General features: G+C 33.8%; 1 protein-coding gene across 3 annotated transcripts; it reads right to left on the bottom strand.

The window, feature by feature from the left end:
• Positions 1–1,782: 1,782 nt before the first annotated feature.
• GMNN (geminin DNA replication inhibitor) lies at positions 1,783–16,166 on the bottom strand. 3 transcript variants are annotated; one of them, XM_003762743.3, is made up of 7 exons: positions 16,033–16,166; positions 13,051–13,111; positions 9,400–9,501; positions 7,571–7,724; positions 6,128–6,210; positions 3,298–3,408; positions 1,783–2,430 (listed from the first exon to the last, which is right to left on the bottom strand). In XM_003762743.3, exons 2-7 carry the CDS (start codon positions 13,102–13,104, stop codon positions 2,275–2,277), a joined length of 660 nt encoding a protein of 219 aa, XP_003762791.1. In that variant the 5' UTR covers positions 13,105–13,111; positions 16,033–16,166; the 3' UTR covers positions 1,783–2,274. The 3 variants fall into 3 exon arrangements, with proteins under 3 accessions (XP_003762791.1, XP_031802636.1, XP_023354211.1); XM_031946776.1 differs by lacking the exon at positions 16,033–16,166 and adding an exon at positions 15,909–16,002; XM_023498443.2 differs by lacking the exon at positions 13,051–13,111 and having other exon boundaries at positions 16,033–16,154.
• Positions 16,167–17,522: the final 1,356 nt, after the last annotated feature.

The following is a 17,522-nucleotide window of genomic DNA, read 5'->3' on the forward strand; positions in this document are numbered from 1 at the left end:
ACAGAATCTAAAAGGTTGGGGAGAATTTCAAAGATCATCTAGGCAAACTAATAGTGATATTGCAGTAGGCGGAATTCTTAGTTATCTGACAAATGACTAAAGGGGAAACTCATTGTCTATGATTAACATAAAAGCCACATTGGTATAATGGAGAGATCCAGCCTCAGTCAAAAGAGCTAGGTTTAATTAACTCTTCCCCCTTTGATACATAGTTAAGATTATAAAGCCTGTGCCCCAATGCATTTGAAATGGGGGTTTCCTCATCAGCTCCCTGTACTGAGGAAAAGTCATAGGTTTATTTCTAGTCATATGAAAAAGTGCTCTAAATCACTATTGATCAGAGAAATGCAAATTAAGATAACTCTGAGATACCACCACACACCTGTCAGACTGGCTAACAGGACAGGAAAAGATAATGACGAATGTTGGAGATGTAGGAAAACTGAGGCACTAATACATTGTTGATGGAACTGTGCAGTGTCATCCATTTTGGAGAGCAATCTGGAACTATGTTAACAAAGTTATCAAACTGTACATACCCTTTGATCCAGAAGTGTTTCTACTGGGATTATATCCCAAAGAGATTTTAAAGGAGGGAAAAGGACGCACATGTGAAAAAATGTTTGTGGCAGCCCCTCTGTAATGGCAAGAAACTGGAAATTAAGTGGATGCCTATCATTTGGAGAATGACTAAATAAGTTATGGTATATGAATGTTATGGAATATTACTGTTCTATACAAAATGATCAGCAAGATGATTTTACAGAGGCCTGGAGAGACTTACAGGAACTAATGCTAAGTGAAATGAGCATAATTAGGAGATCATTGTATATGACATCAGTATCATAAGATGATCAATTCTGATGGATGTGACTCTAACAATGAGATGACTGAGGCCAATTTCAATGATCTTGTGATGAAGAGAGCCATCTACACCTAGAGAGAAGACAGTGGGAACTGAGTGTGGATCACAACATAATATTCTCACTCTTGTTGTTGTTGTTCGCTTGGATTTCGTTTTCTTCTTTCCTTTTCGATCTGATTTTTCTTGTGCAGTAACAGAATTGTATAAATATGTTTACACATATTGGATTTAACATATATTTTAACATGTATAACATATTCTAGGTTGCTTGCTATCTAGGGGAGAGGGTGGGGGGAAGGAGGGGAAAATCCAAAACACAAGGCTATGCAAGGGTCAATATTGAAAAATTATCTGTCCATATATTTTTTAAATTATAATTTTTAAAAATTTTTTTTCATAATTATAACTTTTTATTGACAGAACCCATGCCTGGGTAATTTTTTACATTATTCCTTGCACTCACTTCTGTTCCGACTTTTGCCCTCCCTCTCCTCACCCCAGATGGCAAGCAGTCCTATACATGTTAAATATGTAACAGTATATCCTAGATACAATATATGTGTGCAGAACCGAACAGTTCTCTTGTTGCTATTTGTACATATATTTTGAAAATAAAAAGTTTTAAAAAAACATTTTTTATTAGAAAAATCATATTTAGCAAAAAAAAAAAAAAACCAGAAATCTTAATCTTTCAATATAAATATTTTGAATCATTCCAATCTTGCTTTTTTACAATATATGTTTTCTAAAGTAATTTTGGTTTACCTCAAACCTAAAAAATTCTTATAAAGAAAAATAACCATGCCCACATAGCTATTTTTAAAATTTCAATTTTTATGTTTTTTTAAAATGTTATTCAAATATTATGTTAAAGTCTTTCCATTTAATTATTTTATACATATCAAACCAGATTACAATTTTCTTAAAGGCAAAAGTTTTCTTATATTTTATGTTCTTCCAAAGAAGGCATAGTACAGTACTGAATTTTGACAGACAAATTTACAACATAAACAGAAAATAAGGTAACAATAATATTCATGCCTCCCAAACATTCATGTTCCTCAGTTATAAATATAAGATATATAAGCAATGCTCTTTTTGATGGGAGATTGAAGTTTATTTATCAAGTATATGTATAAGTCACGTCAGACTCAACTGAAAAAGATGCTATTTACATAAAGTATCACAAGATTAAAAATACACAGTATTTGTATTTTAATACAAGTGTCCAAAAGCAAACTACAAAAGTTTGCTGAATACAAGTAATTTTCTGCCATTAAGCATCAAGTTAAAAGAGCCAAATGTTCAAGGTTTTGACTAATTTAGAAAAGTAACCCAAAGATGTAACTAAAGGTAAACTTGTGGCAGTGTTATTTCCCAATAGTCAAACAAAATATTTATATACACAGTCATCCATCTGTAGGTAAAGAAGCATTTTTTTCTTCACATGTGGCAAGGCGGTTTTGTTCTAAATCACTGCCTGCTTCTTCCCCTCCAGAATCAGAATCTTCAAATGCTGGATTGTTTCGTGGTTCAAAGTTTTCTAGAGATTGGCCAGTGAGCCTCTAAAAAAAACAAAATTATTTCAGCACAAAAACTTTAAGGCTTCTGCATATTATCAGTAAATTGATATACTAGGTCTTCTATATAATCACATACTCAGGATCCACGTTAAAGAACTATGTTATAACAAAGTCCTTTGGATAGATCCAGCAAGTAACACTTGAAATAGTTCAACATTCATGTCCTACCAAAACAGAAAACAGATTTAATTTAACAGTTTGCAATAAAATCTAAGACAGCAATTTCAAAGTGTTAATATGAAAAAATGAAGACAAAGTAGCTTTTTGCCAATTTGTATGACTCGGGCCTAAAATGGGACCATTAATTTTTAGTTTTCACTAGACAATTTTGAAAGTGCCAACAATATAGCTATATATAATATTGGCAGCCTCAAAGAGTGAGACCAAAAACATGAACATTTTTTTTGTTGTTAAAAACCACTCAGGTGCAGCTAAACGATGCAATGGAGAGAGAACCGGCCCTAAAGTCTAGAGAACCCGAGTTCAAATCTGGCCTTACCACACTTAACATTTCCTAGTTGTGTAATCCTGAGCAAATCACTTAACCCCAATTGCCTTGCAAAACTAAACATTAAACAGTTTTGCAATAATTAAAAAAAAACACATTTTGGTCCTTATTCAAATTTAGTTAATAAAAATTCCTGTAATAATCAGATATTTCATAATGTTTTCAAAAAGTATATTCAATGGAAGTTAAATTTATTTTTAGAACTTAGGAAGAGATGGTTTGCTGTTTAAAGGATGTGACTAACACCAGGTATTGCAAAATTAAACCTCTAATAACAAAAATCAGTATGAAATTTCTTAAAGCAGTTCTTTAAGAGTATTATAAGTATTAAAAATGCTTACTTCTATCATATCTGCCATATATTGTACATGTTCTGCTAGTTCTGCCAATTCCTTATTTTCTTCTTTTAGGCGGGCAATTTCATTGTCCTTCTGTTCAATTTCTTTATGTAGCTAAAAATACAAATATAATTTTATAAGCTATCTATTTCAAGGAAGGAATTTAATTCAATACAACAATATGTATATAAGATCTATTATGTGACAAAGTATCTATTCCCAAGGATCTTGAAATCTTAGGGGATGAAAGAAGACAACTTACAATTGTACACAAATAATTATAATAAAAGGCTTGGGAAAAAAAATCCCAAGAAATCTTGGAGGAAGGGGAAAAGCAGTACCAAAAAAGGCCTCTGAAAAACTGCTTGAGTTGAGCCTTGAAGGGAAGGCTTTAAAAAAGAGAAAAACTAGGGATAGTCCAGTGCAAAACAGTTAATAGTGTCAGTAAAGGTTTGAAGATCAAAGAGGGAAAGATAATAATGAAGATGAAAAATTACATAGTCTGGCTGAAATAAAGATTGGAAAGTTTGCTAGCAGCCAGATTATGGAGAGATTTGAATAACAAACCATGATCTTTTCTAGTACTTTTGGGGAAAAAAATGGTGATCCACTAAAATACTTTGGTCAAGCGAGATAGTCATAGGATAGTACATTGAGAAGCTTATGTGGGAAGAAGAATCAAGTGGATAATATAAACAACTATAAAATTGTAAATGAATGCAACCCTGAAAGGCAGAAAAAACTCAGATTAATTGCAATGAACAATTTTGGTCTCAGAGAACATAATGAAATAAATTTCTCTTTTGATAGAGAGGAAGAAGACTGTGAGAACAAAATATTGTAAGTTCTATTAGAACCAATTGGTTGTTTTTCTTTGTTAGCAGAGAGGGTTCAATAGAAATAGGAAAAATTATTGAGACTGTGGTGTAAAACAAAAACAAAAACCAACCCTAAAGAAAAAAAAAATTATGCAGATAATGGTCCAGAAGATGGATTGAAAATGCAGAGAGAAGATAAGAATTCAAAAGGATATTATAATATTTTAGGTGAGAAGAAATGAGGAGCGCCAAGCCAGACAGTTACAGTGGGAATGACAGGAAGGAATACGAGAGATATTAAAAAAGCAGAATTGAACCAAACTTAATTTATTGGATGCAGAGAAGGGAGGAAGGATCAAGATTGGAAGTAAAGGATAACCTGAGTTTTAAAACCTGTCTAACTAGAAGGATATTGGTACTGTTAGAAAAAAAAAAAAGAAAAGTTAGACAAAGTAAAAGATACCTTAAACTTACCAGGGACATCAGCTTAACAACCAGGCAGATTATATATTAAATATTATCTAAGAACTATTTTATATAACAATTATCCTCATATAGAAAATTTACAATAGTAGATATATTTTATGACAAAACCCAGTTATAAAACTTCATTCTACTAACATGTAATTATAGTGTGGATCAAAATGAAACTGCTCCTCTTTTCCCATTCTCCATAATTTTCTTGTTTCTTTCATCATAAGAATTATACTGCATAATGGGGAGAACTCTGCTTTGTCAGCTACTCTGCCCTAGCAGCAAGCCAGTAGATCAGCAGAGAAGCTATAAACACAAGGGTAAAGACTATAACCCCAAAATGCTAGAGTCTCTCAGAACCTGGCCCCCCCCACCCAGCACCAGTAGGAACTCAGCTCCATCTCAGCCGGCAACTGCTAATCCCAGCACAGCCAGTGATCTCAACACAGCTACTGCTGTCCCACTGCTGTTTCACTGCTACTTCCTGTTGTCTGTAGAAGCAGCTTGGAAATACCCCACTGCCCCCCATAAGCAGAATGCAGCGTTTTTTTGTTTTTTTTTTTTTTAATGAGTAAAAAGGCAAAGCAACCTCTAACTATAGATAGCTTCTGTACTGAAAGAGAGCAGATTTCACATCCTGAGGAGATAAAAACCCAAAGGTGGATATGATCTGGTCCCCACCACATAAGGGTCTCAGAAGAAATTTAAAAGGATCTTAAGAGAGCTAGAAGAAAAATGGGGAAAGGAAAGGGAAACTTTGCAAGAGGGTTTGGATAAAGCATATAACTCATTAAAAAGATAGTGGAAAAAGAAAATAACTCCCTGAAAAACAGAATTTGTGAATTGGAAAAAGAAAATAATTCCTTAAAAAACAAAATTGGCGAAATGGAAAAAAGAGTCCATAGAGCAAAACAAAACAATTCATTTAAAAACTCAATTGGATAATTACAAATAGAAATTTAAAAAGTAAATGAAGAAAATAATTCATTAAAAATCAGAAATGAACAAATGGAAATGAAGGACTCGAGGAGACACCAAGAATCAGTGAAGCAAAACCAAAAAAAAAAAAAAAAAAAAAAAAGTTAAATACCTACCTGGGAAAACCACAAACCTGGAAAATAAATCTAGGAGAGATAATCTAAGGATTATTGGACTCCCTGAAAATCATGATTGAAAAAAGGAGGCTAGACACTATTTTTCAGGAAATCAAAGAGAACTGCCCAGATGTCATAGAAGCAGAAGGTAAAGCAGACATCAAAAGAATTCATCAATCACCTACTGAAAGAGATCCCAAAATTAAAACTCCAAGAAATATTGTGGTTAAATTCCAGAACTATCAGACCAAGATAAAAATACTACAAGCAGCCAGAAAGAATTATACTGCATGAAACAATTCTTTTAACCTATTTACTTGCTTCATTATTCCTTATGCACATAGCATATGAGTAATCCAAGAACACTCTAGGGGGTTAGAGGGAGAAACTGTGGGGGAGGGAAGAATGGTATACAATAACAAAGTTGACTAGAATCAAAACACGTACTTTCTCATTTTCTTGTAGTGCTTCATAAAGAGCCTTCCTCCGTTGTTCTGCCACTTCTTTCCAGTACTGAGGAGGAGGATTTTCTGCAGTGATTAAAAATAAATCTTAAATATTATTATGGAAATTAAATTATTTTGATTCTTGAAGCACACCAAATAAACCTAGACAAACGAGGTCTAGGAATGTCTTTATCTGAAATGATTATCAACTTTATCTCACAAATGGAAAACGTTTATTTCTGATAATTTAATCTTTAAAAAAAATTTTTTTTAAACATTTTCTATTAGAATCTGACCAGTCTACCCATTTTATTCCTACTATTAAGTTTCAGACAGAGTATTATAGTATATAGTATATAGAAGGCTAGCCTCAGAGTTAGGACTACCTGGGTTCAATCCTTGCTGTAAACTAGCACCTATTATATAGCAGGCACCATTATAGATCATTATATCAGCAATTGACAGTTGAAGAAACTGAGGTAGACAAAGGCTAAATCATCTGCCCACGACCACAAAGCTAGTAAATGTTGGTCGGAATCGAACTTGGGCCATGTCATTCTGATTGCAGACCCAGCACTTTGTCCTCACCTTAGACACATTAGGATATGTCTTTTTAGGTAAGGTACTTTAACCTCTCAAGGGTTGCATCAAACTCTTTATGACCATAAATTACAGAGTGTGGCAGTCATGACTGGCAGAAAGAGCTCTCTATAACTAAAGAAACCACAAGTTAACTATTTAAAAAAAAAAAAAAAAAAAAAAAGAGCGATTAAACTCAAACACTACCAAAACCAAACCTTTCCTACTTCTACAATCAAAACATTTGTTTTGTAGTTCATGAACTCTCCTTTGTCATTCAGATATAATTCAGCACTGTGATTCTTAATTTCTAGGATTATTACTCTGATTCAATAAATGACTTTTGTCATTCTGTTGCTCACACACGTACATACTCCTTCATGATTTAGTCAAATTTGTTTTTCCATTCTTAATTCATTACTACTTCAAAACAATCTCAAAATAAATTTTTGAGAAAAAATATTGAACTGCAGATTTAACTTGGGTGTTATAAATAGATAAAACATTTAGTTATCTTGTCAAAAAGGCTGACTTTTTGCCCAAGTGTTTTATATTGTATACAGCAAAGTGCACAGTGGAAAAATGTGAACATAAATATAAAAGAAAACATCTAAAATAAATATTCAATTCATAATACAGGCTTCATAATTGAAGAATAAGCAACAGAAACACATCAGCAATCCACTGACATGTAAGGAGAAGTTTAATCCAACAACATTCTAAGAATAGCACAAAGGAACTCAAGAAGGAAGAAAGATCCTTTTTATCTAAACTGGAAGCCACGACAGTACTTATGATAGGCACCTGGGAAAAGCTTTGATGAGATAACATTATAATAATATTTAAGCAACAAATATTTACATACCATTAATCATGAGGTCAAAAGCTTCTTGAGAGACTTCTTCTAGATTTTCATTTTCACTATGCTCTGGATCTAAAGCAACATCATTGTTAGAAGACTTGGATGTTACTTGGTCATTCCAAAGCTTCCTTTTGGATAAGGCCTTGATAGAAGTTGACTGAAATTTTAGATAACAATTACTAATTCTGATTGGACATGAAAAACACATAACAGGTAATCTTTTGGCCATGTATTAACTCAAAACAAAGAACTTAACCTCTCTGTTAAATTCCTAATCTTTGAGTATTCATTCACATCCATTTATAGTGTCTACATGCTCCAAATACTAAATCATTTTTAATTCTATCAAACAAAGTTCATAAATTTACATGTGATCCACATTATCTGCAACAGTTACTATAAAATGATGGTTTATATTTTAGCTACAAATCTCCTGTCAGTTACACTGAATAAATACATCCACAGTATATGAGTTGTTTTAAGCCGTCTTCCATACAAAAATCTACCCTTTCAACATCAATATTTTCCCCGATGCTATGACTATAAGTCATAAAATATAATGATCTATAAAAAATACTATATGACTATGTCATGAAACACCAAGAGCTAGAGAATTGCAGGTGACCCAGTAACAATAATATTGTACAATGTACAATATATGAATAATGAATGACTTTGTCATTTTCAGCAATACAATGATCCAAACATTTCTCAAAGAATTTATGATGAAAATCCACCTCCAAAGAAAGAATTGAAGGAATCTGAATACAGTTGGAAGCATGCTTTTTAAACTTTATTTTCCCTATCTTTTTGGTCTGTGCTTTCTTTTATAGTATGAGCAATATGGAAGTGTTTTACATGATTATAAAAAAATAACCTATATTGAATTACTTTGCCCTCTCACTGGGGGAAAAAAATTTTTTTTTTAAATAAAATGATTGACACACAAAAGGAAAAAAAATACTGCAGATTACCCTGTAATGGAGCAATGTTATTAGGCATGTGGCCTATTTTGAAAGCCATCATATATCATGAAATTAGAAAAAAGATAGATGGTCATATATCATAAACAAAAGCTAACAATGGGTCTCCCAGTACTCATAAACATATTATAAGACCTAAAGGAAGAACTCCAGAGTGTCAAACCATTTACATTTCTAGGATTTACAGGGTAAAGTGGATAACAATCTCAACAGAAAAAAGCCAAGTATGAGTACTAATTTGCACCAGATGCAGGGAATGAATTTAGATCTAAATCTTAGCTATTTCCTGGCCAAACATGGACAAATTATTTAAATTTCCTGGGCCTCAATTTCCTCAGCTAAAAAATTGATATAATACTTATGTCCTATTTCACAGTTATTATATTAAATGAATATTAAAAATTCACAGAATTAACCATTCTTTAAAGTATAAAGTGCTATATAAAAGTGACCTACTATGATCATTAAAATACTAGTCACATTTTAACATTTTAAAACTTGTAATTACCCAAGTAATCTTCACTTAAACTTTAACAACTGACAGAAAGGCAAAATCCAATCACAGTTATACTCAAGATCACCACTATTTCATATTTTCTTCAACTCTCAAATGGACAAAAAAAATTAACAGATATGTTCAGATTTAAGTATTCTCTTGCACTACAAAGTTCAATTCAATCTAGTATTTTGGCCTTTTCCATATTGAGTTGTAAGTATTTATTCTAGAAACAATGATTGTTTTATTATTTCACTAACTCTGTACTTCAATAATATGTACTTCTAGGCTAGCAAATACCAGAACCATATTCTTATTAGTATTTCACCATCCTATATACCAATAGTACATACCTCCTTTACTCTGCCGACTAGAGAACCAGCTGCAGTTGGCTGAATCATCTTGAGTGTTCGTCTTGGTAAAAGGCTGACATTTGTGTTGTCCAAGAAATATTTCTACGAATTAAGACATATTGTCTGGCTATTAAATAACTATATTTATAATTATTATCATGCCTATTGTAAAAGCAAAAAATAAATAAATGAATAAATCTGTTAACATTTAATGTTGATTCTTGAAAAGAAAAATGTTTCCATCAGTTTTTCTTGGAATTATGGGCAACTCTTTCCAATGAAAAAATTTTTGGTTATTTTAAATTTAATTCAAAAAACTTTTGTTAAGTTCCTACCATGTGCAAAACATTGTCTTGAGTTGAAACACTTTTTCTCAAAGAGACATAAATGATCCTTAAATTTCTTACAAGAAATGCATTATATATGATTATATAGTGCTTTGCTTGGCTAATAAAAACACAAGCTTAATTAACCAGATAAAGAATACTACCTTAGTGAAAAGTACGCTTGACATATTCTAACATGGTTATATGCAAGATTCTGATTGTTTTTAAAGCCAGCATCCTCTTCAAACTTTCAATTTATAGTGGCTTGGCATAGTGGTGGAAGGATAATGGGAAAAAAGGGGATAGAAGAATCTAACAATTTCTTCCTGAGAAACTGGCTAAAGTCATAGGTACTATGAAATGTGAGAAATCCTATCCCAAGAAACACATATTCCACTTTTAAATAAAACACAATAAACAAATTAAGAATAAGGACTGTTTATGTGTTCTTTGTTATTACAAAGTATTCATTATGGGTTTCATAATTTAAATGGCAAGATTTGATTTCCTAAAACTTAATTATATAACTAAAGGAATCATCTACTGAATAAAATAAGTTAAGTCATTTTAAAAAATATCTATTTAGAAATTTTTTCCGAAGGTTACCAAAATATACAAGCAATTTTGCTTCAAATCCATTAATCAAAAGACTGCTAGAATTTCCTTGCTTGGGGCACAGTTAAAACACTCAGATCCAGCCAAGCCATTGTTTTGTGGAACAGTGTGTTCATCACCTTCTTTGTTGAATGTAAATATCCTGTATATTTCCTGGACTATAAGCTTTTTATTTAAAAAAAAAAAAAAAAAAAAAAAATCATTAGTTATACTGCCACCAGGGGATAGCAAACAATGCTGGATAGCCAAACAAGGTTAGTTAGAACATGATACTATACCGGCGTGAGAAAGTTGCTGATTTGCCCTGTACTTCACATAATAAGAGTTCACCTTTCCCACGGTAAAGTTTCTGAAGTTGATTATTATCTCACTATTCAACTGAAAATGCTAGCTCCTGTGGGAATTCACATTTTACTAACATTTTAGATACACTATAGATTACAAGTTAGTCAATAATCTTCTGACAAACAGATTTGAAAGCTAAATATCAAAATTAGTTAGCTGATTAAAAATTAACCATTCTCTATTATTGCTAAAGCCTAAATCAACCAAAGGAAGCTGATGCATTATACCATCATGCTGACATGTGTAAGATTTTTGTTATTATCACCTATGTCACATCATATAATTCACAGAACATCACAAAATGCCAGTCAGAAACCTTAAATATTATCATATATAGCAAATAATGAAACCTGACCCATTTGAGATAGATTCGAAGTTTGAAAAATAATTGGGGAAGTAGGTTCAAATGACAACTCTGCTACTTAGTAACTAGTATGACTTTAGGCAAGTAGTTTCCCCTTTGTGAGCCTTAGTTAACTTATCTATAACAATAAAGGTTTGGACTAGGTGATCCCCAGGATCCCTTTTCTAGCTCTAATCATAATGATCCAAGTTAAACTATTATTACAAAGCATGCCTTATATATACACTTTATACTCAGAAAGAGTCTCTAAGTCAATTCCATTTTTGAAAGGATAGGGAAGGGAAAGAATCAAATTACTTTACATTTCCCAAAATGAAAATTTTACTTTTTAAAACTTATGTCTCCTTTACATCCCAAGGGGTCCACATTAATTACTACTATATAATCAGAAATCAAATCTAGAATTGGAAAGTATCTTCATTTTCTGAGCAAGAACACAATGTACTCTTTATACAATCCTACTTTTGCACATATTATTCCCAGTATCTAAGGAATGTTCTACATCCCTCCCCTTTTTACCTACTAAATTCCTACCCTTCTAGTTCATGCCAGAGCCAAAACTAGAATCACAAAGTCTAATGATCTTTCCTCCAAACTGAACTGTTCCTAAAATAAAATTCATTATCCAGAATTACATCAGCTTTACATATACTCAAGAATATACACTGTTCATTTTCTAAACTGATATAAAATTTGTGTCTATTCACTTGTTGCATAAGACTTTAAAACTGCTGAGTTCCTACTATCACTGACAGCTTTTGTCAGAAAGTGTCAAAACTTAAATAAACCCTTTCCAGTGCTTGTAAGTTGCTTCTGTCTGATTTACCTTATTTGCTTTAAGGTAAATGGACTGGGAAAACTTCACAAGCAATACAGTTCTAGACAAAACCATGACTCAAATTTTCTTGTCAATTTTTGCTTTCTCATTTTCTAACATTCATTATCTTTCTAAGTCCTCACTGGAAAACTTGTGATGTTATAGGCCCTTTTATGTCTCTATAATGTGAACTCTACATTATGATATAATGGGGGGGGAAAACATTAGATTTGGAGTCTCAAGACCTAGATTTGATTTCAGACTGTTCTAGAATTGATACTTCTAGAGGGAAAGGGTCTTCACTTTTGTCTTTGTACCTCCAATATCTAGTATAGTAGGCATTTAACAAACATTTATTGAACTGAATTAAAGTTTAATTCAAATGTCACATCTCTAGGAAGCCTTCCTTGATCTTCCTAGTTAGTAGTCTAAATTAGGCTTCATTTTAACTTATAATTCTTTATTGCATTTACCATGAAATCTTGTGTTACAAGATTATAAGCTTCATAAGGGAAGGGAACATGTTTTAAATAAAGGTTTACTATACTGTACAATAGCACTACTAACACATCAAAAACAACAAAAAGTAATGTAAATATAACATAAAATAGCACATCATTATAAATAGTTTTGAACAGTCCATAACTTGAGAGCAAAAAGGAACAATTTAGAAAAAAAAAAATCAAAGCAAAACTTAGAATTGTTTAAAAATTTTACTACCCTTTCAAACCCATTCATGTCTCTTAATTTTTTATATCACTCTTCTATCTACTGTTCCCCCTATTCTGACAAAGAAATAATGGACTAACAATGAAGAACTAGGCATATATTTTTGGACATGGTTAATATGGTAATTTGTTTTGCTTAGCTGTGCATATTTATTACAGAGGTTGGAAGAAGAACATAGGAGGAAAGAATAAATGGTCATTTAAAAATTAATTTCTCATTCTAATTAGTAGAAAGCAACTTTGATCTCATTTAAGAATACACACTAGAAACAAAAGTTCTGTCTATGAGACCTTGGGCAAGTCATTCTAATGGAGATAATACTTTCATTTCCTATCTCTGTTCCTGGGAGGAACAAATAACAATGTGAATAAGTATATCAATATCAATTACTATTTTTTTAAAGAAGTTCCTAAACTAATCTACAACTTTGTTACAGATAAAAAGTTGTCAAATACCTTTATAGTTCCTTTGGACCTTTCCTCTTCTGTCTGCTTCATTCTGGAACTCATCAAAAAGCTGAAAAAGTTAGATTTCAGATCAATAAGATCTGAATAGCAATACATAAAATAGAGCAAAAAAAATGTACATTCCACATAAGACAAAAGGAACTATGTGTGTCAAGAATTAACCCTACTATTTAAAAGTTAACACTCAAACTACCAATCTAGTATACAATAGGCATTTACTATATTTTGATTAAAATAATTATAACATTATTTCAGAAGTATGCATCACATAAATAATACTACTAACAACCCTCTTGCCAACTAGACATTTTCCTTTTTTATTCTCTCCCTCTCTCAAAGCTGCCAGGTATAGCCCTGTAACACTCAATAAAAAACAAAACAAACAAAAAACCCCAAGCGCTTGAAGTATACATCTTACCCAATCCATACTAAGATTTTGTTATAAAAACTTACATCTAAAACAAAGTTCTATGCCACAGACAAACCATAAAGATTTGGGAATAATGATCTTTAGTCCATATAGTAGTCTCAGCTCTAGGAAGATGATCACTATGAAATCTAGGATACCCATAATTAATTGGATGTAAGTGATCATGTCATAATTCAATACAAATTTTTTTTTTAAGCAATCCTGGCATTTCAAAGTTAGTTCATATTAGAGAACAGGCTCTAATTCAGTGGTCCTCCCAAGTGTAGTCCAAAGAATTGTTGGGGTCTTTGAAACCCTTTCAGAGGGTCTACAAATTCAAAATCATTTTTTATTTCTAATATAGTAAATAGCTACAAATATAACCCATGTGAACAAAAACAACATGAAGATACTGAGAACAAAAGTTTGAGAACCACTGCTCTAATCTGATTGCTCTTTAAATTGGGGAAAGAAGAAAAAGCCAGTGTGCTAAGCCTTCAATATAAATTGAAATGAGATACAAGGCTAAGGAAAAGTTAAGGGGAAAGAGATGTAGAAAATTGAAGAACATTAGGTTAGACTTATTTTTAAGTATTTCCTCTGTCTCCCTCAATACAATACTTTCTACTTTACTATTTCCTTTGCTAAGTAGGAATTGTTTCCCCCCTTTTCCAATCCAGGTAAGATGTTTCTACAAAATATGTGAATCTCCTGGGAGGGTTGTATTTGATCTAATGTCTCTTCTCATTTTATACTGACAATTTCTTTAACTAACCGCTCCTTTGGCAATTTTACATTGTATCTAAGATCTAGAAGGGATCATTCAAGACACTCTGTCTCCTCAATTTTCACCACACCTCCGGCACAAAGGAACCTGATTATACCTTGTCTCAGTTTGATTTGGTTTTGCCTAATAGACTTCAGTCTTCCACGAAAAGACAGAACCTTAAGGCAGTGCTGGGTACAAAGATGGCATCAAAAGCTTTAAAGAGAAATCTGTATTATCATCGAGCTAAAAATGCCTTTTATAAGAACCACTTGCGAAGCAGCTGGAATAAACTGGTTTCAAGTCTCAAGAACTTCGTTCTCACACTATTTGGGTCACTTTTTCTCTCCGAGTCCTAGTTTCTCATTGGATTAGTTCTCTTTTGAGGTCCTTTCCAGATTAAATCTACCACCCTTCAGGTCTGACATTTTATGAAACCTATATGGCAAGTCTGGCGAAACCCTTTTCAGAAGCATGTTTTTTTTTTTTTTTTTGCTTTCTTTTTTTAATTTATTTACTTTTTTTATTATAATAACTTTTTATTGACAGAACCCATGCCAGGGTAATTTTTTTTTTACAACATTATCCCTTGCACTCACTCAGAAGCATGTTTTTTTTTTTTTTTTTTAATTAATGTATTTTTTTTACTATAATAACTTTTATTGACAGAACCCAGCCAGGGTAATTTTTTACATTATCCCTTGCACTCATCAGAAGCATGTTTTTTTTTTTGCTTTTTTAATTAATGTATTTTTTTACTATAATAACTTTTATTGACAGAACCACGCCAGGGTAATTTTTTACATTATCCCTTGCACTCATCAGAAGCATGTTTTTTTTGCTTTTTTTTTTAATTATTTTTTTTTTACTATAATAACTTTTTATTGACAGAACCCATGCCAGGGTAATTTTTTTACAACATTATCCCTTGCACTCAGTCAGAAGCATGTTTTTTTTTTTTTTTTTTAATTAATGTATTTTTTTAACTATAATAACTTTTTATTGACAGAACCCACGCCAGGGTAATTTTTTTACATTATCCCTTGCACTCACTCAGAAGCATGTTTTTTTTTTTGCTTTTTTTTTTTAATTAATGTATTTTTTTTTTTACTATAATAACTTTTTATTGACAGAACCCACGCCAGGGTAATTTTTTTACATTATCCCTTGCACTCACTCAGAAGCATGTTTTTTAAATGCACAAAGGAAATCTGTAAGATCCAGTGATCAAAATATTTTCAAAAATTAAGTTTACAGCTCTCTGTTTAAGATCTATACTAACTTCCAGCCCTCCCGCTCAGAACAGACTCATGCGTGCCCTGACAATGGGAAGCGTTAGAAGAGTCGCAGGTTTCCAGGCTCCACCACAGCTGGACCCTCCAAAAGCGGGATCAGTGGCCCGAGCGCCGACGCGGGATACGCATGCGCAAGCCCACCCTAGGGGGAAGGCCCCGGCGCGCGCTGCTCGCACACGGCCAATCAGGGGCGCGGACAGCTCAACGCGCCAAAACTGAACCAACCAACCGACGAGGCTAGCTCGCGCGTTCCCTCGGTTCCCCCAATACCTACAACCATTTAAACCAACTGCTTCTCCTTCCTCCCCATAAAGGATCTCTTAAAAATAAGAATAAGAACAAAGACTGCGTGACACGCAGGGCGTCATCCCACTACCTTTTACGGGCGGCTATGGGCTAAGAGCACAAGAGATTTTTTAGAAGCGCTCGCTCACACCGGACCGAGCAGCCCCCTCGGCCTCTCCCTCTAGTTTCCCCCTTCCCTTCCTCCTTCCACTCACCGGAGAGTAGCGCCGGGAGCCGGCGAGGGACACTCATGCGCACAAAAACGGCGCCCGAAGGAGAGGCCAAAACCGAACCACGGCAGCCGCTCCGCGAGCTAAATACCGATAGGAACGCTATGGCCCCGCCCCGGGACGGCCACGTGACCACACCCTCACGGTGCGTCACGGCCCACCCGGAAGCGTATCCAAATCCTGCGCGATTGCGCTCTGCTTTTGGTCCCTCCCCTTGGCTAAGGACCGCCCCCAGCGGGTTGTGGGCTGGTCTGAGGAGCTGTAACTGGAAGCAGGGAGAGAGGGAGGGTTTCGGGGCTGGCTGTCTTAGTTAGGTTTATCCCCCATTTATCTGAACTTCCACATTGGTTGAAAGCGAGTGTAAACGACCTGTGCGATAATTTCACCCTATTTTTGCAGATGAGGAAATTAAGACCTGCAGAGGGGCATGTTGAATTACCCGAGATAATGTGGGTTGTAACTGTCGGAACCAGACTCAGAATTCTGTTCGTTCTGATCCAAACAAGATACTGGTTCCATCCTGCTGTGGCATCCAAGCTTCTGAAAACTACCTTCTTTTAAAAACTTTACTTCCTTTTTGTTGCAATTGCAGAAAGAGAGAAGAGAGAAAGGAAATGGGGGTGGGGGGGAGCGGAGAGAGAGAGAGAGAAAGAGAGAGGGATAGAGAAAAGGAGAGGGGACAGAAAGAAAATGAGAGAGACGGAAGGAAGGGGAGAGAGAAAAAGAAAATGAGGGAGAGAGGGATGGAGGGAAAGAAAAAGGAACGAGAGGGGAAAAGAGGAGAGAGAAAATGAAAGGGAGGGAAAGAGAGGAGAGAAAAAAGGAAAGGAGGGAGAGTAAAAATGAGAGAGGAAAGAAAAAAGGAGAAAGAAAATGAAAGAAGGAAGGAGGGAGAGAGAGAGGGAAGGAGAGAGATAAAATAAAGGAGTGACAGAGAAAGAAAGAGAAAATGAGGGACAGAGAGAGGAGACAAACTGATCACCCACTAGTCTGAGCAATAAGGACTAAAAATTCTAATCATATACAATGTGTCATTAACTCAGAATTGGATAGTACAAGAACCTATCATTTGGCTGCACTTTGACCTCAAGAAGTTGGAATCCTATCCTGTGATTTAGTGTTTGTATTTACTTTGTATCTGAGAAGTAGAGGACTAGCTGTAGAGTGGGAAAGCCCCGAGTTAATGTTCTGATTCAGACATACTAGCTATATGGACAAACCATTTAATCTCTCTCCGTGACCCACTCAACTAACTAAAATTGGTATTGAAGGTGCAGGTCTGGAACAGTACAAAAAGCAATTCACTGATAGCTCCTTACAGCAATTGAATCCCAGTGATGGTTTATATGTATGTTTGAATGTGCATATATATGTACACATATATTCACATGTGTATATACATACCTATATACATTCATACACACATAAATGTATGTTTTATGTAGGCATATATGCAATGCCCAAAATATAAATAT

The sequence above is a fragment of the Sarcophilus harrisii genome, chromosome 1 (genome assembly GCF_902635505.1).
Source record: "Sarcophilus harrisii chromosome 1, mSarHar1.11, whole genome shotgun sequence".
In the NCBI taxonomy this organism is placed as follows: domain Eukaryota; kingdom Metazoa; phylum Chordata; class Mammalia; order Dasyuromorphia; family Dasyuridae; genus Sarcophilus; species Sarcophilus harrisii.

Bases quoted from the DNA above. Each gene is read 5' to 3' on its own strand.
- GMNN (XM_003762743.3), bottom strand. From the start codon at position 13,104: ATGAGTTCCAGAATGAAGCAGACAGAAGAGGAAAGGTCCAAAGGAACT. The intron at 7,725-9,399 runs GTATGTACTATT...CTAAAATTTCAG, and splicing joins TAGTCGGCAGAGTAAAGGAG to TCAACTTCTATCAAGGCCTT. The intron at 3,409-6,127 runs GTACGTGTTTTG...TTGTATTTTTAG, and splicing joins CACTACAAGAAAATGAGAAA to CTACATAAAGAAATTGAACA.